This window comes from Nomascus leucogenys, chromosome 14, assembly GCF_006542625.1.
Source record: "Nomascus leucogenys isolate Asia chromosome 14, Asia_NLE_v1, whole genome shotgun sequence".
In the NCBI taxonomy this organism is placed as follows: Eukaryota; Metazoa; Chordata; class Mammalia; order Primates; family Hylobatidae; genus Nomascus; species Nomascus leucogenys.
Window position 1 is genome coordinate 10,751,206 of NC_044394.1, and position 27,347 is coordinate 10,778,552.

The 27,347-nt window shown below is 35.5% G+C and overlaps 1 protein-coding gene across 1 annotated transcript in view; it reads right to left on the minus strand.

Annotated features, from left to right (window-relative positions):
* Positions 1–27,347, minus strand: part of BRIP1 (BRCA1 interacting protein C-terminal helicase 1) — a 174,700-nt gene that overhangs the window by 81,936 nt on the left and 65,417 nt on the right. The window contains exons 9-14 of the mRNA XM_003278472.4: positions 27,098–27,297; positions 21,964–22,096; positions 12,920–13,074; positions 9,663–9,828; positions 9,092–9,232; positions 5,220–5,381 (exon numbers count right to left, since the gene is read on the minus strand). Of these exons, the coding sequence (XP_003278520.3) occupies positions 5,220–5,381; positions 9,092–9,232; positions 9,663–9,828; positions 12,920–13,074; positions 21,964–22,096; positions 27,098–27,297 (957 nt within the window). The remainder of the gene's footprint in view (positions 1–5,219; positions 5,382–9,091; positions 9,233–9,662; positions 9,829–12,919; positions 13,075–21,963; positions 22,097–27,097; positions 27,298–27,347) is intronic.

Sequence of the window (27,347 nt, forward strand, 5' to 3'; positions counted from 1 at the left end):
CACTCCAGCCTGGGTGACAGAGTGAGACTCCATCTCAAAAAAAGAAGTTACATTTCGAATTATCATTTCTAGGTATATATCCAAATGAATTGAAAGCAAGGTCACAAATAGATATTTGTACACCAGTGTTCATAGCAGCATTATTCACAACAGGCAAAAGGTAGAAACAATCCAAATACCCATCGACAGATGAATGGATAAGCAAATGTGAGATATATATATAGATATAGATATATATATATAATGAAATATTATTCTGCCATAAAAAGGATTCTGATGTATGCTACAAGATGGACGAACCCTGAAAACATTATGGTTAATGAAATAAATCAGAAACAAAGGACAAATACCGTATGATTCCACTTATATGAAGTAGCTACAATAGCCAAATTCATGGAGACAGAAAGAATACTAGAGGGTAACAGGAAATGGGGAAAAGGAATCTGAGGAGTTATTTTGTGGGAACAGAGTTCTTATTTGGTATGATGAAAGGTTCTGGAAATAGATAGTGGTCATGGTTGTCTAACATTGTGAATGTACTTAATTGTACACACACAAAAAATGCTAAGGCCAAACACAGTGGCTCACGCCTGTAATCCCAACACTTTGAGAGGCCGAGGTGGGTAGATCATCTGAGGTCAGGAGTTCAAGACCAGCCTGACCAACCTGGAGAAACCCCATCTCTACTAAAAATACAAAATTAGCCGGGTGTGGTGGCACATGTCTGCAATCCCAGCTACTCAGGAGGCTGAGGCAGGAGAATCACTTGAACCCGGGAGGCAGAGGTTGCAGTGAGCCGAGATCACGCCATTGCACTCCAGACTGGGCAACAAGGGCAAAACTCCATCTCAAAAAACAAAACAAAAAAAACAAAAAAAAACTAAATTTTGTTATGCATATTTCACCACAATTAGAAATGACAATAAATATCAGAAAAATAAATCAAAGACCTGTGAAACCTCTGGGGATGTGGGACTGGGAAGAAAGGAAGAATAGTATAGTGAACGGAGCTGTTGTTTTTTCATTATAACCATTCTAACATTATTTAATTATGCATAAGAATTATTTTGATAAATTAAGATATTTAAAGCTAAAAAAGAAATTAAAATAAAGAATTTAAAAAGTCAGGAAACAACAGGTGCTGGAGAGGATGTGGAGAAATAGGAACACTTTTACACTGTTGGTGGGACTGTAAACTAGTTCAACCATTGTGGAAGTCAGTGTGGCGATTCCTCAGGGATCTAGAACTAGAAATACCATTTGACCCAGCCATCCCATTACTGGGTATATACCCAAAGGACTATAAATCATGCTGCTATAAAGACATATGCACACGTATGTTTATTGCAGCACTATTCACAATAGCAAAGAGTTGGAACCAACCCAAATGTCCAACAACGATAGACTGGATTAAGAAAATGTGGCACATATACATCATGGAATACTATGCAGCCATAAAAAATGATGAGTTCATGTCCTTTGTAGGGACATGGATGAAACTGGAAAACATCATTCTCAGGAAACTATCGCAAGGACAAAAAACCAAACACCGCATGTTCTCACTCATAGGTGGGAATTGAACAATGAGAACTCATGGACACAGGAAGGGGAACATCACACCTCCGGGGACTGTTGTGGGTTGGGGGGAGGGGGGAGGGACAGCATTAGGAGATATACCTAATGCTAAATGATGAGTTAATGGGTGCAGCAAAACAACATGGCACATGGATACATATGTAACAAACCTGCACATTGTGCACATGTACCCTAAAACCTAAAGTATAATAATAAAAAAAAAATAAGAAAAAAAAAAAAGAATTTAATGACAAACAACAAAGTTTTAATGATATGTATTATAAAGGATTACTATGCATACTATATATTTAAAAGCCCATACAAATCAATTAAAAAGACAAATACAACCAACACAAGCAGACAATAAACAAAAATTTTAAAAGAATTAAACAAAAACCTGCAGAACAACTAATTGACAAACCTGACAAAAACAAAGCCTGACAAAACCTGACAAACTTGATAAAAACAAGCAATGGGGAAAGAATTCCCTATTTAATAAGTGGTGCTTGGAAAACTGGCTAGCCATATGTAGAAAGCTGAAACTGGATCCCTTCCTTACACCTTATATAAAAATTAATTCAAGATGGATTAAAGACTTAAATCTTAGACCTAAAACCTTAAAAAACCTAGAAGAAAACCTAGGCAATACCATTCAGGACATAGGCATGGGCAAGGACTTCATGACTAAAACCCCAAAATCAATGGCAACAAAAGCCAAAATTGACAAACGGTATCTAATTAAAGAGCTTCGGTACGGCAAAAGAAACTACCATCATAGTGAACAGCCTACAGAACATTCTGTAGGCTCCCATCCCTACAGAATGGGAGAAAATTTTTGTGATCTACCCATCTGACAAAGGGCTAATATCTAGAATCTACAAAGAACTTAAACAAATTTACAAGAAAAAAAACAACCCCATCAAAAAGTGGGCAAAGGATATGAACAGACACTTCTCAAAAGAAGACATTTATGCAGCCAACAGACACATGAAAAAATGCTCATCATCACTGGTCATCAGACAAATGCAAATCAAAACCACAATGAGATACCATTTCACGCCAGTTAGAATGGTGATCATTAAAAAGTCAGGAAACAACAGATGCTGGAGAGGATGTGGAGAAACAGGAATGCTTTTACACTGTTAGTGGGAGTATAAATTAGTTTAACCATTGTGGAAGACAGTGTGGCGATTCCTCAAGGATCTAGAACTAGAAATACCATTTGACCCAGCCATCCCATTACTGGGTATATACCCAAAGGATTATAAATCATGCTACTATAAAGACACATGCATATGTATATTTATTGCAGCACTATTCACAATAGCAAAGACTTGGAACCAACCCAAATGTCCATCAATGATAGACTGGATTAAGAAAATGTGGCACATATACACCATAGAATACTATGCAGCCATAAAAAAGGATGAGTTCATGTCCTTTGCAGGGACATGGATGAAGCTGGAAACCATCATTCTCAGCAAACTATCACAAGGACAGAAAACCAAACACCACATGTTCTTACTCATAGGTGGGAATTGAACAATGAGAACACTTGGACGCAGGGTGGGGAACATCACACATCGGGGCCTGTTCTGGGGTGGGGGCCTGGGGGAGGGATAGCATTAGGAGAAATACCTAATGTAAATGACGAGTTGATGGGTGCAGCAAACCAACATGGCACATGTATACGTATGTAACAAACCTGTACGTTGTGCACATGTACCCTAAAACTTAAAGTATAATAATAAAAAAAGAAACTATGAGATAATAAATGTTTACTGTGTTAAGCCACAAAAAAATTAAACAAAAACCTGCAGAACAATTAATTTTGCAATCAAAGAAATAAACTCAATTGGAACAAAGTATATTCAAAGGATTTCCTGTGTCTTTATTTTTAATTGAAAAGGTAGAAGCAGAAAAATAATCTATTTATTTTGCTAATATATATACAGTCACTAAAAAGTTATTTCAGTGTTATAGTCTCTAGTCACCCAATTATAAATGTCTGTAACTAAAATTCATACTGTCTGCTATATGTATTCCAAGCCTAGCAGAAAAATGTCACCCAGACATCTCCTATCTCCCTTTTTGTGACTATGACTGGAAAATATAAAAAGGTTTTAGCAATGAAATAAGATTTTGCTTTTATCTCTTACATAACTGTGGAGTGAGTACAGTTTCCATAATCCCATAAATAACTTTTCTTCTAATTTCCCAGAAGATATTTGTCTCCATATTTAAGAATTAAAAGTTCTACAAATTTTATTAGGTAAGACCAACTCCCTACACGTTTTATTGTATGACTTAGTATCAAGCTTAATTACTAGTTTTTCTAAATATAACTGTGTGGTGTAGATGTTCACACTGGAATAAATCTTGTTTTCCATTAAGAATTTTAAAAAATGTTTAAGTCCATTTTATTTTTAGATATTCTTGTAAAAAATTATCTAATTAAATATTTTTTTGAAAACAAATTCTTTTTTATTATTATTATACTTTAGGTTTTAGGGTACATGTGCACAATGTGCAGGTTTGTTACATATGAAAACAAATTCTTTAATTTATCTGCAAGAGACTAATTGCTTTAGTGTATCCCTAGCTATCAAAGTACATATATATAAAAAGACAGTAGAAGAGTCAAAAGTATCAATATTGTCATTCAAATATATTACTTCCAAATGCTTCTGTCCTCAGAGGTATAACTTCCTGTGGAAAAAAGAGAAGGGAATGCCACTTCTCTACATTGGATTTAGGTTAGATTTTGATACAATGTGGTGTTACTTTCAGGAATTATATGTGGTTTCAATGCTCTGAATATTAGGAGGACCAAAACATACTAAATAATCTCAAATTAACTAAAAAAAAATTATTAAAAATCAGCGACTCTAAAAACAACAACAAAATTCTTCTGGCCAGATACATGAAGTAAAATGAGGGCAACAAAGAAAGTCTGGCTTAGATTAACTTTAACGAAACATTCAGAAATGTAATTTATGAAAATAAAAAAGAATGCTCCCTTTCTTTCTACTCTGAAAATATCAACTTGTCCCTAAGGATAAAAATAATGTACACATAAACACTTCTCCTATATAATTAACATTGCTTGAAGACTTTTATTCTTTCAGATTATTTTATTTTATTTTAGAGAGAGTCTTATTGTGTTGCCCACACTGGAGTGCAGGGGTGCAATCATAGCTCACTGTAACCTCAACCTCCTGGGCTCAAGCAATCCTCCCACCCCAGCCTCGCAAGTAGCTGGGACTATCAGTGTGTGCCACCACGCCCACCTAATTTTTGTATTTTGTAGAGGCAGAGTTTCACCATGTTCTCCAGGCTGGTCTCGAACTCCTGGGCTCAAGTGATCCTCCCAGCTCAGCCTCCCAAACTGCTGGGATTACAAGCATGAGCCACCACGTCCAGCCTTGTTCTTTCAGACTTTTAAGTAAAACAGAGGTAGGACAATCAGGCAGTATCTTAATCAAAAAATAAGTAAAATAATATGTGATGTTTAGAAAACTACAGTTATTACCTTGTTGCCTCTACCCTAGGAAGCTTACTGTGGTAATTTTAAAATTAGCATGACAATGTTTAAAATGTAAATGATTATTTAAAGGCAAAAGAAACAATAAATATTCCCTTACCTTGTAAGATGGCAAGAAACACAAAATTCCTTGGCTCACAGTCTGGCACACAGATAACAAAAGTGCTCCTACTTCATCTTGGAACTCAAATGTTTCAGTATTCTGGAAGGTAGCACAGAGATTCCGACCCTTGGGGCCTGACCCAATGGTACCAACCCAAACCTAGAATATGAATATGTCATTATTAGAGTTACGCCTGAAAAAGGCATGGAAATTAGTATTTACTTGGAAGTATTTACATAAAAGATCAAGCAACAAGTTTAACAAAAATTTATTTTTAAATTGTCAGGGGTTTTCTATTACCTTTAATTAATTGTATACAGATTTAATTTATAAATGTTTTGCTTTAGGCAGATCACTAAATTCTCTTGGAGTGAAAATTCTTTGAAAGCGAAACAGATTGTACCTGTCTCTGTTTACTTAATAGCTTTGCAAAATTTAAGCATGTAACAAATTTTTGTTAGGTGAATAAATGAACAAGTGAAATGATGAATATATACCGATAGCAGAATCAGATAATTCCAAAATACTGGGGATGAAGGCCAGTATAATTTGCCATAGGCAAGTATCAAAAATGACAGGAACTACTCTTTCAAAAATTCATTGGTGCTCAAAGATCCTTAGTCATAGAAAAAAATCACACCCACCACATTTTACAGTTATTTGAAATTCTATCTCCCTTATATGTAGCGAGAGGGGGAGAGAGAAGAAATTTTGCAAAATGTTAACAAGTGATGAATCTAGGTGAAGGATATAAAGATATTCACAATATTAATATTATCTTTCCAACTTTTCTGAAATTTCTAATTTTTTGAAATACAGTTGAAAGAATCAATGGATGAATGAATTATCAAAATGTAGCATTGAGTAGAAAAAAACAAACTTTTTCCTTTGCTCTCACATCACAGCAATCAACACAGAAAACTTCTGTGACCAAATATGTGGGAGGTTTTTTCCACATACCAAGCAATCAGCTCTGCAACAGACATCAACTGGGTGTCCTCTAATTCAATTCAATTCTGATACTATCTACTGGGAGATAACTTCAGATCCCAGAGGTTGAGGGCTCAGTCCCCAAGACTGCCCCGATTTCTGTTGCCAGTCACAGTTGTTTTTACTTGTGCTTCTGACTGATCAGCTAGAAATCGGGCATCCCACAACCCTCTGCTTGGGTTCAATTAATTTGGTAGAGCTGCTCACAGAACCCAGGGACACCTTTACCTACACTTACTGATTTATTAGAAAAGATATTACAAAGGATACAGATAAAGAGATGTATGTGGGAAGGGGCTCAGAGCTTCAATTCCCAGGCACATCACCCTCCAGGAACCTCCAAGTGTTCAGCTATCTGGAAGCTCTCTGAACCCTGTCCTTCTAGGTTTTTATGGAGGCTTCATTATGTAGGCCTTATTGATTAAACCACTGGCCGTTAAGATAAACTTAACCTTTAGCATCATCTCCCCCAAGCCCTCCCCAGAGGTTGAGGAATGGGGGTGAAAATCCCAACTCTCCTATCATGTCTTGGTCTTCCCAGAGGCCAGCCCTGATCCCGATGCTACTAGGAGCCCCCTACCATTAGTCATCTCATTAGCATACAAAATGTCACTTGGGGATTCTAAGGATTTTAGGAGTTGTATGCCAGGAAATGGAGTGGAAGACCAAATATATATATTATAAATCACAGGCATATACACACACGAAACATTATTCACCTTTAAAGAGGAAACTGTGGCACATGCTACAACATAGATGAACTTTGAAGACATTATCTGCAACATGGACAAACCTTGAGGACATTATACTAAGTAAAATAAGCCAGTCACAAAAACGACAAATACTTTATGATTCCACTTATATGAAGTATTTATAGTAATCAGATTCATAGAAACGGAAAGCAGAATGGTAGTTACCAGGAGCTGGGGAGAGGGGGAGAATAGAGAGCTGTTGTTTAATGGGAACAGAGTTTCAGTTTTTCAAGAGGAGAAAGTCTTGAGATTGGTTGCACAACAATATATACATACTTAATAAGACTGAGCTGTATACTCAAAAATGGTTAAGATGGTAAATTTTATGTATATTCTACCACAATTAAAATTTTTTAAAATTTTAAGTTGAAGGAAAATATTACAGTATAACAGAATCCAGCTGCACAACTACATTATTATAATTCAGCGGCATTATAGGTTAAATGGACTTTTGTGCAGTAGGCTGAGAACAGAGCCTGTAATAACATTCTTATGAGAAAACGTATGCTGAATTTACCAACTTCCCATATTTATCTGTGTCTCTAAAGAAAGCAACTTGAAAATGTGGAACATGTATTCTTCCTTCACTGCTGTTCATAGTCACATTTCTCAACAGGAACACTCTGGCATTTGGAAAGCACAATTCTTAGTTACATAGGAGTTTAGCATTCTAGGTTCCCAACTACCAAATGCCGTAGTTGCTCCCAAGTAATTGTGAGGACCAAAAATGTTCCCACCTGTAAACCTGTGTATATAGCTTAATAAAGAACTAGCATTGTGTTAGGCACACAGGTGATGTTAACTTAACCACTTTAGCATTAACCACAGCTTAATATCACCTGTGTGCCTAACCGCTTTAAAATACTTCATAAAAAGAAACCAGAAGGCATAATGAAAAATGACAATCTATACATTTCTACAAAAATTAAAATAACATTTAGTAGGCATCGTTATAAAACATTAAAATCTTAAATCATAGGACTCATAAGAGTACTTTTAATTCATTTCAGATATTCAAACGCGCTGAACACTTGCTAAATACCAGCTATTAATCTAGGCACAGAGGAAGAACGTGGATGTAAAGGGAAGAATCAGGATACACTATAGTCTAATGGAAAAGAGAAGCATAAATAATTATACAAGCTGGGCATGGTAGTACATGCCTGTAGTCCCAGCTACTCAGGAGGCTGAGGCAGGTGGACTGCCTGAGCCTGGGAGTTTGAAGCCGCCTGGGCAACATAGCGAGCGACCTTGTCTCTAAAAAGATAAAGTCTGGCCAACATGGCAAAACCCCATCTCTACTAAAAATACAAAAATGTGCCGGGCATGGTGGCATACACCCATAATCCCAGCTACTCAGAAGGTTGAGGCAGGAGAATCGCTGGAACCCAGGAGGCGAAGGCTGCAGGGAGCCAAGATCGCACCACTGCACTCCAGTCTGGGTGACAGAGCAAAACCTTGTCTCAAAAAATAAAAGTAAAAATAAAAATACAGAGATAAATAAAATATAAATAGGCTGGGCACAGTGGCTCACGTCTGTAATCCCAGCACTTTGGGAGGCTGAGGCAGGTGCATCATTTGAGGGCAGGAGTTCAAGACCAGCCTGGACAACATGCTGAAACCCCATCTCTACTAAAAATAAAAAATTAGCCAGGCGTGCGGCGCACACCTGTAATCTCAGCAACTTGAGAGGCTGACGCAGGAGAATTGCTTAAACCCGAGTGAGCCAAGATCACACCACTGCACTCCAGCCTAGGCAACAGAGCGAGACTCCATCTCAAAAATAAATAAATAAATAAATAAATAAATAAATAAATAAATAAAACACAAATAATTATACAATGAGAATTAAAGAAATCAAATTTTGTTTTCATTACAAAACTAAAACTTACTTAAAAGAAGAAGCTGAAATACAGCCTTTTGCATCCCAAGTGACTGGATTATTTCCTTCTGTTGACACACCATTAAGTAGCTGACAGATTTTCTTTTATTGTAAAACTGGAATGTTGAATTTCCTACCACGATTTACTTGCTGGCACTTCAGGTATCTTCTAACTTGTTTATATAGAGTTATATTGAAGTAGAAACACTGAAGGCCTTCCGAAAAAAAAAAAAAAAACAACTAACCTGTGAATCTTTAATGACATGATTAGCCTCCAGCTGGATAGTAAATGTAACACCAAGTTCTGATGAAAAGGATTTCATTGGTGATAATGTACCAGATGTCAAAACAATTGTCTGAACTTTGCCATTAATATCTGAAAAGGCCTAAAAGAAAACAACATTAGATAAATAAAATTATCTTTAAAAGAGGCTGGGCAAAGTGGCTCACACCTGTAATCCCAGCACTTTGGGAAGCTAAAGCAGGAAGATGGCTTGAGTCTAGGAGTCTGAGACCAGCCTGGGCAATATGGTGAAACCCCGTCTCTACAAAAAATACAAAAATTAGCCGGGCATGGTGACGCATGCCTATACTCCCAGCTACTCGGGAAGCTAAGGTGGGAGGATTGCTTGAGCCCGGAAGGTCAAGGCTACAGTGAGCTGAGATTGCACCACTGCACTCCAGCCTGGGTGAAGACCAAGACCCTGCCTCAAAACAACAACAACAACAAACAACTATCTTTAAGAGTCAACTACATTTATTAAAATGCTGGTACTGAGCAAGAAGACAAAATTTCCATTTACATGATGAGCTTACCACAGCTGGATTTAAGCACCAAAAGTTTAGCACATGAACTGCAGTTTTCTGTCGTGAACGTTTCTTATTTTTTGGTAGAACCAACAACCCATTTTTGTCTGAAATATCAATCTGATTTGTCCAGGAGTAAGTCTGTTGAATCGCAATTTTATAATCATCTGCAAATCTAGATGCAAAGAAAATGCTAATTAAGTGGCAAAACCGTTAAAACCTATGACCCAGCTACATACAATATAAAAACTGATTAAAACTCATTTGAAAGAGCTGGTACCTTCCCATTCAAAAATAACATTCTCCTTACCATTAATTAAATTCAGTAATTCTGATATTAATAAAGCCATTAATCATAGAATCAACTGATTCTCAGAGGGAATATTAGAAATCATCTAACCATCTATCTTTTATCAGTTACTTCCTAACCTCATTTTCAAACATTACATATGTCATGGCAGAAGCAGAATTAAAATCCAGGCCTCCTAACTCCCAGTCCAGAGCTCTCTGCATGCTCTACTCCATGATGAGTTACAAAACAGAAAACAGTATTATGGTTAAAGAGACTAAAAGGTTGGGTTATACTTTTTTATTAAATGAGAAAATAGAAAGATAATTTTTACTGAAAGTTTTTAAACTATTAGCAACAAGTTACAAAATTCTTACATTCCTTTGAAACCTGAGTCTCAGCCTTCATCTACTTTTAATGAAGGTGCTGAACCAGATGATATCTGTGATCCCATCCAGTTTATAACTACTTTCAATAAGAATCTAGAAAATGGTTAAGCTTAAAAATAATAAAATGTGGCCAGGTGCAGCAGTTCACACCTGTAATCCCAGCACTTTGGGAGGCTGAGGTGGGTGGATCACGAAGTCAGGAGTTCGAGACCAGCCTGGCCAACATGGTGAAACCCTGTCTCTACTAAAAATACAAAAATTAGCCAGGTGTGGTGGCAGTCGCCTGTAACCCCAGCTACTCAGGAGGCTGAGGCAGGAGAATCACTTGAACCCGGGAGGTGGAGGTTGCAGTGAGCTGAGATAGCGCCACTGCACTCTAGCCTGGGCAACAGAGCTCTCAAAAAAAAAAAAAAAAGGGAGTAAAATGTGGTATTCTCTACCATGTCTTCACTATAGTATTTCATTATTCATTTCACTCCTAGAGAGATTAGATCTCAAAATTAAAGTTGGGAACTTAACAACTGTGGAGAGAATCTTATAAAAATACTGGGAGCCAAAAACTGTAAAACTCTTAAAACAAAGGGGAGACCAGGCGCGATGGCTCACGCCTGTAATCCCAGCACTTTGGGAGGCTGAGGCGGGCAGATCAGGAGGTCAGGAGATCGATACCATTCTGGCTAACACGGTGAAACCCCATCTCTACTAAAAAACACAAAAAATTAGCCGGGCGTGGTGGCGGGCGCCTGTAGTCCCAGCTACTCGGGAGGCTGAGGCAGGAGAATGGCGTGAACCCGGGAGGCTGAGCTTGCAGTGAGCCGAGATCGCGCCACTGCACTCCAACCTGAGCAACAGAGCGAGATTCCTGTCTCAAAAAAAAAAAAAAAAAAAAAAAAAAACAACCCACAGAATGGGAGAAAATATTTGTAAAGTATATATCTCTTACAGGACTGACATCCAGAATATCTAAATAACTACAACTCAACAACAACAACAACAAAACCAATAATTCAAAAGTGGGCAAAAGACTTCAACAGATATTTCTCCAAAAAAGACAGACAATTGGCCAATAAGCACATGAAAAGATTCTCAACATCTCTAGTCATTAGGAAATACAAATAAAAACCAGCTGATATCACTTGATACCTATTAGGATGGCTATTATACAAAAAATAAAATAACGAGTGTCAGCAAAAACAATTCTGATATATGCTGCTACATAAACTTTTGGCAAGGATGTGTAGAAATTGGAACCCTTGTGCACTGATAATGGGAATGGAAAATAATGCAGTTGCTGTGAGAAACAGTATGGTGAGTCCTCAAAAAGTTAAATGCAGCATTACCATATGATTCTGCAATTCCACTGCTAGGTACTTATATACACCCAGAAGAACTGAAAGGAGAACTCAGATATTTGTACACCAACGTTCATAGTAGCATTGTTTACAATAGGCAAAAGATGAAAACAACCCAAATGTCCGTTAACATAAGAATAAATTAACAAATTGTGGTGTATACATACAATGGAGTATTATTCAGCCATAGAAAGGAATGAAATTCTGATATATGCTACTACATAAATGAACTCTGAAAACACTGTGCCAGGTGAATTGAAATAAGCCAGACACAAAAAGACAAACATTGTATGATTGCTCTTATGTGAAATACCTAGAAAGGACTTCATAAGAAAAATAGAATACAGGTTAGCAGGTGATGAAGGGAAAGACTCTAGGGGTTATTATTTCATGGGTACAGAATTCCTATTTGGAATGATAAAAAATTTCTGGAGATCTCTGGAAATGAGTACAATGTACTTTGCAAATATACTGTACTTAATGGCACTGAGTTGTATACGTAAAATGGTTAAAATGGTGTATTTTATGTATATTTTACCATAATAAAAAAAAATACCAGAACCAGGTACTACTATAACTTAAGTTACAGGATGAGAGGAGTTGCTTGTTTTTCATTTTCCACAGTTTGTACAATAAAAAAGGGACTGACACTGTAGGAACATAACAAAACTTTAGCAATAGAAGATAACAATTTAATATGAATTAATTAAATATATTTATTTAATGATTTCAATATTCATTAATATAAAAGACTAATTTTGGCCAGGCGTGGGCTCACACTTACAATCCTAGCACTTTGGGAGGCTGAGGTGGGAGGATCACTTGAGGCCAGGAGTTCAAGACCATCCTGGTCAACATAGTGAGATCTCATCCCTACAAAAAAAATAAAAATTAAAAAATTAGCTGGGTGTGGGTGGTGCACACCTGTAATCCCAGCTACTCAGGAAACAGGTGGGAGGATTGCTTAAGCCCAGGAGGTCAAGGCTGCAGTGAGCTGTGATCATGCAACTGCACTTCAGTCTGGGTGACAGAGCAAGTCCCTGTCTCAAAAAAGCATCAGACTAATTTCAATTCCTCTAAGTCTGTGTCAATAAGAGCAAATATATAATAATATCTGTAACACTTGTTTTCAATTCTCCTATTTACTCATCCAAAGTTGGTATGTATTAAACACATGCTAGCATCCAAATTAGGCTATTTTTAAAAGGAAAATACATACTAGTTATCTTCACTTACCTGTTATTTTGCCTAAAAAGATAGTCAAGTACCATAAAAAGTCCTTTAAGCATTATTTGAGTTGATGCACTAATAATAGGTACTTCTCTTGCCTCCTCTTTACCATAAATTGGTGAGATTTTTTCCTCTTTTTGAAGAACAGCAGAAAAATGTCCCTATAAGAAATTACCATATTAAGTATAGAGGGGTTGGGAGGGAATTGGAAAAAGAAACTTCTCAAAAATATAATGAAACCCAACAAAACAAGCATTGAAATTTTAGGTGAACAGAACTGCTATAGTTTGATAGTCTGACTTCTCCAAATCTCATATTGAAATTTCATCCCCAGTAATGGAAGTGAGGCATATCAGGAGGTTTGGGATCATGGGGGTAGATACCTCATGAATAGATTAACACCCTCCCTAAGTAGAGAGGAGGTGAGTTAGTGCTCTGTTAGTTCCCATGAGAGCTGGTTGTTAAAAAGAGCCTGACACCTCCCTCCCTTCTCTCTCTCGCTTCTTCTCTTGCCATATGATCTGTACAAACCAGCTCCCCTTCACCTTTTGCCATGAATGGAAGCAGGCTAAGGTCCTCAAAAGCAGATGCTGGTACCATGCTTCTTGTACAAGCTGCAGAACTGCGAACCAAATAAACCTCCTTTCTTTATAAGTTACCCAGCCTCAGGTATTTATAGCGACACAAACAAAGACAATTATTAACAGCACAATGCTAACAATATATTTTAGATTGCCATATTAGCAAAATTCTCCTCGGAGTCAAAGACTCTTTAATAATAAGTTAGGTATTTAGAAGATTCAATCAGGGTATTATTTGGTGCCTTTCAGATGTAAGGAATTAAATACAAATGTAGCAAATGGCTTCTCCAAAAGGCTTTAAAGAGTTGATATGTTGCCTTAAATCCATGAATTATTTCCAGAAAGTAATTCTGATGCTGAGAATAATATGACTACATCACAAGCAAAACTAAATGACTTAAGGAAACAATACATGCTAAATAACAAAATGTATGTTAACTGGCTCTTTGGTCTTTACATGGCTCGTAAGTTTTAATATGGACGAAAGTGTGGACGTTAAAACAAAATTATAAGAAAACAGAAGAGTATGTTCCCCACATTGTAAAAGAGAAAATTTTGAATACTGAAGCAATAAAAGATATTGGTGACAACTCTGATGTCTGACAATAAAATGTGTTCAATGAAAATAAAATGGGGAAATAGGATAAATAAGAAAGATACATTTTAATATTCCGATATATCATGAAACAACACAAATCTGTAAGAGTAAAAATCAGCCTTCACTGAACAAAACATTAAAGAATACTAAAGACTTAAAAAAAAAACCAACAAAGAACAAACAAGAAAGACAACATGAACTTGGAAAAATATTCAGCCCTGCAATGAAATACAAATATCAAATTATTCTTTTTGAAAAATGAAGTCCCCTCAGCAACACCTTACATCAATGCTTAATATACTTCTCCAACACTGGCAATTTACTCTGATAAAATATAGAAAATATAAACTACTAAAGGTGAGGTGCTGTACTAAAAACAGAAGGGCTAAATGAAATCCTACACATTCAATCATTAGAGTACTCCGAGCTCAATTCCAGTTAGGTTACCTACACATTGGCAGCTGGGTTGGGGGGGTAGAAAAATAGAAACCTAAGCAATGGAAAAATAAATAAAAAGTTAATTATGGTTCCTTAGGAAACATACATAAAGCTGTACAAAAATATAATCAAGTAAGCTACATGACATTACTATCATGGGCTATAATAATACACACACGTGATGATATCCACGCTGAATATCAATATAACTATACTGGCAGAATAGAGAGTGAAGAGAGAGAAGAAAGAAGGGCAGAAAAGCAGGAAGTAAAGGAGGAAGAGAGAGCGCATGAGTGAGCGTGTGTGTGTGTGTGTGAGAGAGGAGTGTGTGTGTCTGCACGTCTAAAGGAGCTAAATCATCATTATACTTAACAGAAAGTCAACAGAGAACATCTAAAATTGAAAACTCAAAAGAAGTAGAACCCACGTTATTTTTTTAAATGTGGTTAAATATCAGAAGAAACCACTACAAGAGATAAAAGTGCACTCCAAAGTGAGAATTGGGATTGAGGAGTGGATCAGAGGAATGCTTTTCTCAACAGAACTAATTGACTCTTTAAATTCTATAGGTATACTACTTTGGTAAAAATTCCTAAAAATGTTGATAATCATAATGATGAATTTCTTAGCCAACTAGAATTAGGGCAAATTTCCTTAATCCAATAAAAATAACTATACAAATATATAATAAAAATATATAACATATTATATATTATTTTATTTAACAGCTCTAATTAAATTTATTTTTTAAATTTAATTGATTCATTTTAATTTAATTAATTTAATTAATTTAATTTAATTAATTTAAATTTAATTAACAGCTTTATTGAGCTATAATTCACATGCTTAAAGTTTACCTTTTTAAAGTGAGTTCTATGGGTTATTTTTATATTACATATTTTGTATATGATATGTTTATATATCATATAGTATATATTTTATATTTTATATACATATTTATATAAATATATAATATATAAAATATAAAATATATTATATAATATATAAAATATATAATATATAAAATATATCATATAATATATAAAATATAAAATATATATAATATGTAAAATATATTAATATAAAATATATATACTATATATTTTATATATATTTATATAAAATATTTATATAAAAAATATAACATATACTATATTATATAAAAACATAACATATACTATATTATATAAAAACATAACATATACTATATTATATAAAAACATATAATGTATACTATATTATATAAAAACATAATGTATACTATATTATATAAAAACATATAATGTATACTATATTATATAAAAACATATAATATATAAAATATATAATATAAAAATAACCCACAGAACTCACTTTAAAAAGGTAAATTTTAAGCATGTGAATTATAGCTCAATAGAGCTGTTAATTAAAAAAGAATTTTTAATCACAGCAAATGTCTCAATAAAGGGTGCAATACTAGTAATTGCTCCTTTAAGCAACAAAACCAAGATGTATTTTTCTTTTTTTTATTCTTTTTTTTTTTTGAGATGGAGTCTAGCTCTGTCACCCAGGCTAGAGTGCAGTGGCACGATCTCGGCTCACTGCAAGCTCCACCTCCCAGGTTCACGCCATTCTCCTGCCCCAGCCTCCCGAGTAGCTGGGACCACAGGCGCCCGCCACCATGCCCGGCTAATTTTTTTGTATTTTTAGTAGAGACGGGGTTTCACCATGTTAGCCAGGATGGTCTCGATCTCCTGACTACGTGATCCGCCCGCCTCGGCCTCCCAAAGTGCTGGGATTACAGGCGTGAGCCACTGCGCCTGGCCCAGGATGTCTTTTTCATTGCCCGTGATAAACAACGCACTGGAAGTCTGAGCCAGCATAGTAAGAAATAAAAACATGAAGAAATAGAAAGAAATGAGAAAGAAAAAAACCGGTCATTATTCAGACAATATGGTTATCTACATGGAAAATTTAAGATAATCTGTGGGCAAACCTGTAAAATAAATCAACAAGGTGGTTAATAAGACAATTATAAGATAAATAAAAATCAAGCACCAGTTTTATATAGCAATAACAATTAAAAATGTAATTTAAAAAATATATCATTTGTAATGGAAACAGAAACTTGAAGCTACCCATGAATAAATCTAACCAAAAGCATCTAATCTTTTAAAAATAAAATTATAAAATTTTATTGAAAGATAGAAAAAAATAATAAATGAAGAACTATATCTTATCATGAATGGGAAAACTTCATAATGTAAATACATGAATGCTTTCCAAAGCAATCTATACAGTGCAATTACAATAAAAATTCTAACAGAACTTTTCCTAGTGATTATAAGCTAATTATAAAATTCAAATGGCAGAATAAAACAAAGGACAGCTGATACAATTCCAAAGGAAAATAATAAATTGAGGGATATGCCCTACTATATATAAGCACTTTTCTTAAATCATTAATTAACAAATGTGACAAATTAGAGAAACAGAATGGTGGAACACAAGTCCAGATATAAATTCACACATATATGAAAATTAGAGGGGCTGGGTGTAGTGGTTCACTCTTGTAATCCAGTGCTTCAGGAGGCCGAGGTGGGAGGATCGCCTGAGGCCAGGAGTTCAAGACCAGCCTAGGCAACATAGTGAGACCCTGTCTCTACAAAACATAAAAAAAATTAGGCCAGGCACAGGTGGCTCATGTTTGTAATCCTAGCACTTTGAAAGACGGAGGCGAGTGGATCACTTGAGCTCAGGAGCTGGAGACCAGCCTGGGCAACATGACAAAAGCCTGTCTCTACAAAAAAATACAAAAAATGAGCCAGGTGTGGTGGCACGCTTGTGGTCCCAGGTACTTGGGGGGGCTGAGGCACAAGAATTGCCTGAACCTGGGAGGTGGAGGTTGCAGTGAGCTGAGATCACACCACTGCACTCCAGCCTGGGTAACAGAGTGAGATGCTGTCTCAAAACAAATAAAAAAATAAGTAATTAGCCAGGTGTGATGATGCATGCCTGTAGTCCCAGCTACTGAGGAGGCTGTGGCAGGAGGATCCCTTAAGACCAGAAATCCAAGGTTACAGTGAGCTATGAATGCACCATTGCACTTCATTCTGGGCAACACAGCAAGACCCTGTCTCTTAAAAACAAAAAAAAGTTAAAAAAATTTTAATTAAAAAAAGAAAATTAAATAGCAGAGGTAGCATTACAAATTAGAGGGAAATTAATATACACTATTTAGGAAACAGTGCTAGGACAATTCTCTATCTATACAGGAAAAAAATTGATTCATAAATTCACAACATAAACAAAATGAATCCAAGGCTTTGTAAAAGTATTTATAAATCCCATCCTTTATAAACAATAAATACCTTAAAATTTTTAGGAGAAATATAACATAGGATAAGAAAAGACTGCTTAAAGTAAATTCAAAGACCACAATTCATAAGGGATGCTCATATCAGAACTGTTTATTATACTGGGAAACTGGAAATAACCTATATTTCAACTTATCAGATTAATCAATTTAGAATAAGTACACTCATAAAAATGCTACACTGCAATTAAAAATTATGTGAAGGAATCTTTACTTAAATAGGAAAGTATACATAATATATTGTTAAAGAGGCTAAAACAAATGTGTCATCAGAAATATATTTATAATAAGCAAATATGGGCATAGAAGGCATAAGTAGACATAAATCCCAATGATCATAATGTTCATCTTCGAGTTTATGAGTCATTTTTCTTTGTGCCATTCTGTATTTTCCAGTTTTTTTCCTTTGACATACACTTTATTTGTACATTTTATAACTGACATGTAACATATACAGTAGAATGAACTAATCTTACATCTACACCTCACCAAATACATACACCTCCCCATGTAGCTAACACCCGACCAGGATATAAAACATTCCTAGAATCCCAGATGTTCCTTTGTGCCCCTTCTCAGCCCAAACTGCTTCAAACACCCACATAGTTGTAACCAGTACTTCAACTTCTGTCACCATAATCAGGTTTGTCTGTGCTTCAACTTCATAAAAATAGATTTATACAGTTTATACCCTTTTGAATCTGGTTTCCTTCACCTAACATAATATTTAAGATTCATCTAGGGCCAGGCACGGTGGCTCACACCTGTAATCCTAGCACTTTGGGAGGCCATGGTGGGCAGATCACCTGAGGTCAGGAGTTTGAGGCCAGCCTGACCAGCATGGAGAAACTCCATCTCTACTAAAAATACAAAAAATTAGCCAGGCGTGGTGGCGCATGCCTGTAATCCCAGCTACTTGGGAGTCTGAGGCAGGAGAATCACTTGAACCCGGGAGACGGAGGTTGCGGTGAGCTGAGATCACACCATTGCACTCCAGACTGGGCAACAAGGGCGAAACTCCATCTCAAAAAAATATATATATATATCTATATGGTTGTGTTGGAAGTAGTTCAATTTTTATTGCTATGTAGTATTCCACTATACGAATATGCTACAATTTATCCTTTTTTTTTTAAACAGGGTCTTGCTCTGTGCCCCAGGCTGGAGTGTAGTGGTACAATCATGGTTCACTGTAGCCTCGACGTCCTAGGTTCAGGTGATCCTCCTGCCTCAGCCTCCCAAGTAGCTGGGACTACAGCACATGCCACCACACTGGCTAATTTTTTGTATTTTTTTGTAGACACAGGGTCTCACTGTGTTGCCCAGGCTGGTCTTGAACTCCTGGGCTGAAGCAATCCGCCAGCCTCAGCCTGTCAAAGTGTAGGATTACTGGCATGCGCCACCACCCTCAGCCCCATTTTATTGTTACATAAGTAGCTTTCAAAATGCAAACAATTTATGCAAAAAATATTATGAAAGGTGTCACAATATGGAAAAAATCTTATAATAGATACCACGTTGCATTTTATAAATGCAGGGCAAAAATTTAAGTATATCCTGATTAAAATATATGTTTTAATAGTCACACGCCCAGAATGCTATTGTGATCATGTTGGCAATTATTTTCATCATTTTTTTGTTCAAAAACCTCTTTGAGAAATAACATCAGCAAGATGGAAGAATTTGAGTTTTCTAGCCAGGCACAGTGGCTCACGCCAGTAAGCCCAGCACTTTGGGAGGCCAAGGCAGGCGGATCACTTGAGGTCAGGAGTTTGACACCAGCCTGGCCAACATGGTGAAACCCCGTCTCTACCAAAAATACAAATATTAGCCAGGCATGGTGGGGCATGCCTGTAGTCCCAGCAACTCGGGAGGCTTAGGCATGAGGATCGCTTGAACACGAGAGGCAGAGGTTGCAGTGAGCCGAGATCACGCCACTGCCCTCCAGCCTGGGCAACAGAGTGAGATTTCTTCTCAAAAAAAAAAAAAAGAAAAAGAATTTGAGTTTTCCATTGTCATCTCCCAACAATGAACCAATTCTGACAACCACTCACATATGAGAGTACCTTTGTTGAGAGTCTAAGAGTGTAGCAGAGAAGTTCCAGGACCCCATTGGAGCAAAAAACCCAAGAACAGATGCATTGAAGAGGGCAAAAAGTATAGTTTCATATTACCTACATCACCCCTGCCCCACGGAAGTACAGCTCAGTGCCAAGAGAGCCTCCATTAGCCCACAATTCTTCCCATGGGGAAAAGTGAGAATATAGTGAGTGATTAATGAAATAAAGAAAATGTGGCACATATATATATAAAATGAAATACTATTCAGTCTTAAAAAAGAAGAAAATTTTGCCATTTGCCACAACATGGATAAAACGAAGTATTATGCTATCTCAAATAAGCCTGATAGAAAGACAAATACTGAATGCTATCACTCATATGTGTAATCTAAAAAAGTTGTACTCGTAGAAGCAGAGTCCTCAGCCCCAAAGTTCACTGGCGAAGATGTAGAACAACAGGAACTTTTGTTCATTGCTGGTGGGAATGCAAAATGGTACAGCCACTTTTTGTCAAGAGACAAAGTCTTGCTATGTTGCTCAGGCTGGAGAGCAGTGGCTATTCACAAGCACGCAATTATAGTGCACTGCAGCCTCAAATTCCTGGGTTCAAGCAATCTTCCTGCCTCAGCCTCCCAAGTAGCTGAGACTACAGGCGCATACCACCATACCCGGCAGTTACAGCCACTTTTGAAGACTGGTTAGCAGTTTCTTGCAAAGCTAAACACAGTCTTACCATATAATACAACAACTGTGTTCCTAAGTATTTATCCAAATGAGTAGAAAGCTTGTCACTAATAGAAATGTTTATAATAGCTTTATTCACAATTGCCAAAAACTGGAAACCATCAATGTTTCTTTCAGTAGGTGAATGGATAAACTGTGGTACATCCAAATAATGAAATATTATTCAGGTATAAGAAGAAATGAGCTATCAAGGCAAAAAAAATACATGGAGAAATCTTAAATGCATATTGCTAAGAAAGAAGCCAGTCTGAAAAGATTACATACTGCACAATTTCAACTATATGGCATTCCAGAAAAGGCAAAACAATGGAGTTAGTAAAAAAAAAATCTGTGGTTGCCAAGGGTTTGGTGGGTGTGGGCGTGGTGTGGTGGAGGGATGAATAGGTGTAACACAGAAGATTTTTAGGACAGTGAACACACTCTGTATGATACTGTAGTGATGGATTCCTAGGCAAAACCTAATTGAACTCTACAACACAAGGGGTAAACCTTAAGGTAAACTATGGACTTCAATGAACAATAATGTAGCAATAATGGTTCATCAATTATAACAAATATACTACACCATTGTAAGAGATCAATAATGGGGAAACTATGGAGTTGGTGTGTATTGTGTATGTGTATAGGTGTGTAGCTGGGAGTGGGAATATATGAGAATTCTGGACCTTCTGTGTAATTTTTCTCTAAACCTAAAACAACCATTCTAAAATACATAATCTACTAATTTAAATAAGTAAATAGCAACAAAAAAAGAAAATATATTCTTATTGGCAAAAAACATTAGAAAATATAATGAAATTTATGCAGCCTCTATTTAGAAAAATGTACAAAAGTATATACTCATAAAAATTTGCATATAGCTTCATAAGTTTCATAGTCTTCCAAGGCTACTCATGATCTCTCCATGAATATCATGTTTATAATTTCTAAATTAAGATGAACAAAATAGTAATTTCTCTTTTTATTTTCTAAAATTTTAACTTTTACAATTGACTAAGTAAATCTACAACCTAAAAATATTGACTCCTTTTAGCTTTAAACAAAGCAATTAATCCCTTTAAACACTAATTTCCTTCAAACTAAATAATGCTATATTTTCACCCACAATTTACCATCACTTAAAGATAATCAAATTTAGATAATAAAATTTTTTAAAAATTAAATTGCTATATTTAAAAATTCTGGGTTACTCACTAGATTTAATCTGGATTTAGTCACGACTAAATCACTTCTAATTCACTAAATACATTTCACAGGTAGAAAAAAAATCTTACCTGCAAAATGGGAAAAGTAGCAGTGGTGATGCCCATTTTGTGTAAGTTTAAGAGCATTTCATTTCCACTCCATATTTTGCAAGCTGATTCATAATCTCTTTCTACAAGATATTCAGAGTTTGCTTCTAACCAACTGAAATAAAATAAAACAATTGTGTCAACTAGTATCATCTTTATATCCACTATTACAACAGAACAAGAGAATCATCATTATTTTCATGCGTTGATCTGTATATCTTGACATTCTTAGGACACGAATGTGGATTAATTAAGACACCTTTTAAAAAGCATTCATGTCTCATATTGCAAAATAAACCTTATATAACTAAAAAGAAAGCTTTTATTCAGAAGAAACAAACATGCATATGATTTCCCACTTCTTTTGTGGATTCACATTGCTTTACTTAGCTAACGTCTCTTCAACTGAGAGCCAGGTCTTAGGTACTTATCCCAAATATATATAAAAGGAAATGCAAAACAACCTAATAAAGAAATTAAAGTGTTACATATTAACACAAAAAGAGAATTACTAGAAAATAAACAAATACATTCACTGATATATATACACATTCATACATTAAGTGTTTGAATGCCTATTTTATTCCAGACATTGTTCTGGGTAGTGAAAATAACAGCAGTTAAATAAAATATGCAAGGTCCTTACTCTCATGGAAATTACATTCTACTAAAGGGAGACAGGAATAAACATAAAAACAAATACATAAACAAGAAATTATCAGGTAGTCATGGGATACTATACAGCCATAAAAAAGAACGAGAACATGTCCTTTACGGGAACATGGATGGAGCTGGAGATCATTATCCTTAGCAAACTAACACAGGAACAGAAAATAAAATACTGCATGTTCTCAGTTATAAGTGAGAGCTAAATGATGAGACCACATGGACAAGAGGGGAACAGCACATACTGGGGCCTATCAGATGGTGTAGGGTTGGAGAAGGGAGAAGATCAGGAAAAATAACTAATGAGTTATAAGGCTTAATACCTGGGTGATGAAATAATATGTACAACAAACCCCCATAACATGTTTACCCATATAACAAACCTGCACATGTACCCCTGAACTTAAAAGTTAAAAAAAAAGTTCTAATAAAATGAAAAAAAAAATCAGGTAATGATATACAAATAAATTATGAAAATAGTTTAATATCACCTAGTTGCTTCTTTAATTTCAATGTCAAGAATGCTCTCCCTGAGGTGACATTTATTCTAACAACTGAATGCAAAAAGTATCCAGTCATGGGAGAATCAGAAAGAAAGAAATATCCAAGCAGAAGGAATAGCTAGGACAAAGGTCCTGAGGTGGTTAGCAAATTTTGCTTGTTTGAGGATCTGAAAGAAAGCCAATATGATTTGCAGCACAATGGGCAAAAATGAATAATGGTATGAACAGTGTCAGAGTGAGAAGCAGAAATCAAGTCATCTTGAGTCACGATAAGAAATCTGAATTTATTCAAAGTGCAATGGGAAGGCTTGGGTTTTAATTTTTAATTTTCATGGGTACATAGTAAGTGCATATATTTATGGGGTACATGTTTTGATACAGGCATGCAATATGTAATAATCACATCATGGAAGATGGGGTATCCATCCTCTCAAGTATTAATCTTTTGTGTTACAAATAATCCAATGATATTCTTTTAGTTATTTTTAAATGTACAGTTAAATCATTATTGACTATAGTCACACTGTTGTGCTATCAAATACTAGGCTTTATTCATTCATTCTATTTTTCTTTTTTTTTGTACTCATTAACCAACCCCTCCTCCCCTGTGATCCCCACCTACTGCCCTTGCCAGCCTCTGGTAAACCATCCTTCTACTCTCTATCTCAATGGATTAAATTGTTTTCATTTTTAGATCCCACAAATAAGTGACAATATGTGATTTTTGTCTTTCTGTGCCTGGCTTATTTCACTTAACATAGTGACTTCCAATTTTATCCATGTTGTTGCAAATGACAGGATCTCCTTCTGTGTTATGGCTGAATGGTACTCCATTGTGTATATGTACCACATTTTCTTTATCCATTCATCTGTTGATGGACATTTAGGCTGCTTTCAAATCTTGACTATTGTGAATAGTGCTGCAGCAAACATGGGAGTCCAGATATACCTTTGATATACTGATTTCCTTTATTTTGGGTATATATCTAGCAGTGGGATTGCTGGATCGTTTGGTAGCTCTATTTTTAGTTTTTTGAGGAACTTCTAAATTGTTCTTCATAGTGGTTGTCCTAATTTACATTCCCACCAACAGTATACAAAAGTTGTCTTTTCTCCACATCCTCGCCAGCATTTGTTATTGCCTGTCTTTTGCATAAAAGTCATTTTAACTGGGGTGAGGTGATATCTCATTGTAGTTTTGATCAGCAGAGAAATGCTGATCAATGATGTTGAGCACCTTTTCATATGTCTGATTGCCATTTGTATGTCTTCTTTAGAGAAATGTCTATTCAAATCTTTTGTCCATTTTTAATTAGATTATTAGATTTTTTCCTACAGAGTTGTTTGAGCTCCTTATATATTCTGGTTATAAATCCCTTGTCAGGTGGGTAGTTTGCAAATATTTTCTCCCATTCTGTGGGTTGCCTCTTCACTTTGTTGATTGTTTCCTTTGCTGTGCAGCAGCTTTTTAACTTGTGATCTCATCTGTCCATTTTTGCTTTGGTTACCTGTGCTTGTGGGGTATTGCTCAAGAAGTTGTTCCCCAGACCGATGTCCTGGAGAGTTTTTCCAGTGTTTTCTGGTAGTAGTTGCATAGTTTGAGGTTGTAGATTTAAGTCTTTAATCTATTTTGATTTGATTTTTCTTAATGGTGAAAGATAGGGGTCTTGTTTTATTCTCCTACATATGGATATCCAGTTTTCCTGGCACCATTTATTGAAGAGACTGTCTTTCCCTCAGTGTATGTCTGTGGCACCTATGTCAAAATTGAGTTCACTGTAGGTGTGTGGATTTGTTTCTGAGTTCTCTATTCTGTTCCATTGATCTGTGTGTCTGTTTTTATGCCAGTACCGTGCTGTTTTGGTGGGAAGGTTTTAAATACAGGGTTTTAAATAAAAGAGAGTCTATCTATTTTACATGTTTAAAAATGATTCTAGCTACCAAGCTAGAATTGATTACTGGAGAAAGAGGAGTGAAAGTAGAGACCTGTTAGGAGGTTGTTATAATATCCTTGTTGAGAGAAGATTGTAGGATGATAGATATGAACAATCAATGACATTGAGGAATTGGGGATATACTGTGCAGGTGGCATCTATAAGACTTACTCATTAATTGGATGAGGTGAGGCAGTAAGGATATTATCAAGGATAGTATTTAACTTTTTTATTTGAGGAACTGGTACATACTGTTTGCTTAGATGAGGAAGACTGGGGAGAAAACAGAACACAGGGGAAGGGAAGGAATTCTGTTTTAGATGTAAAGTTGAAATGTCTATTTGATATCCAAAAAGAGCTATACAGAGATCACTAGTGATCTTGATAAAAATAATTTGTGTAGAATTGTCCAGAGAGAAACACTGCTAGGATCGATGAGGGAAGAATGTCAAGTGAGAAAATAGAATTAGCAACTATAGACAACTCTTTCAACAAACTATGCTGTAAAATAAAAACCACAAAAATCTGCAGGGCAAAACACCACCAGAAAAGACACAAATGGCAGAATGGGGTGTAAAGTATTTACAACTCTTATTGCAGGCAAAGATTTTAATTCCCTAATATACGAATGGGGTTCTATAAATCATTAAGAAAAAGAACCACAATAAAAACAAAAAGAGGACAGAGATGTCAACAGGCAGTTGACACAAAAGGAAATATAAATGGCCTTTAAAGATGCTTAATTTCACACATATTAAGGAAAATGAATATTAAAACTACATTGGGATACCACTTTTCACCTAGCAGGCTAGAAAAAAACAATTTCCATACTCTTATACATTGCTGGTGGAAGCATACATTAGCCCCCCTGTCATCCACCTATTGTGTAAATGTTAGCAATATCAATTGAAATTACAAATGTCTATGCTTTCACCCAACAATTCCACTTCTAAAAAGTTTCCTATAGATATATTTGCATACAAATGAAATTATGTATGTTCAAAGTTATTCATTACAGCAGTTTAAGAACAAAAGACTAGGAACAACCTCTTCTATTAATCAGAGGCTGGTTAAATAAACTATTGCATATCTATCTAGTGGAATTCTAGATATCTATTTTTTTTTTAAACTGAGAAAGCTTTCTAGGTTTTAACATGGAAACATCTCCAAAATACACTGTGAACTGAAAAAAGCAAGTTGCAGAAAAATGTATGTATATTATGCCATCATTTGGACAAAAATGAGGGACAAGAAAATATATCTAATATTGGTTCATAAATGAGTAATATGCATTGAATGATAAACTTGTTTAGGAGAACACAGACATTAAACAGATCAGGGATAGAACTGGAAGGAGGTTTTTACTATACAAATTTGTATATATTTTATCTTCAAACCATGTGACTGTATAACATTCAAATTTTTGTAAAGTATAATGTGAAGGAAACAGAAAAATGCTACAATAAATGAAATGGGATTCAGAGTTGGGAAGTTTTTTCCTATGGTAACAAGATTCTAGATCAACAACTTAATGTCTAATAAAAGAAAAATTATCTAGTGTAAATTATCATAAAGCTAGTACTAAATATATTATTTTAGAGTATTGAAATCTTGATTAATTAAAACCCATGAAACTAGAATCCTATTTAAATTGGAGAATAAAGCAATAAATTAAAGCCATGATCCAGAATTTTAAAATATATTAATTAAAAGCATGTTTAGTTTCTGGTTCAATATCCTAGACACATCCTTCAGGCTATTACATTATCCTGCCAAATTAGGAATAAGATTCACAATTATTCATTTTTAAAAATCACTTATGTTCATTATATTCTTGTGAGCAAGACAAAAGGTTGGACTAGCCTTGTTTTTAAAGCTTAATTGGCAAGGAGCAATTCATTTCCCAAGAAGCCTAGTTAACCAAAGTTTACTAACTTTAAAATACTCTGGCATAATCAAACATATTTTTCATATAAAGGCAGCACAAATACACTAATAGACAAATCTTCTTACTTAATGAGGCTATAGCACACAGCCCGTAGGGGTTCATGATCTTTCTTCCTTATATTATTGTTGACCATACTATCTAGTTCATCCCGAGCAAACCGAAGCTGAACTTCTGTTACACTGTAACTTGCTGATTCCCGAGCACAGTCCTCGATGTTATGAGCTTCATCTAAAATGACAACCTGTTCTTTCAAATTTAAATCCATCTATAAGATAAAAGAATTTTCTTGTAAAACATTTGGCAAAATAGATTTAA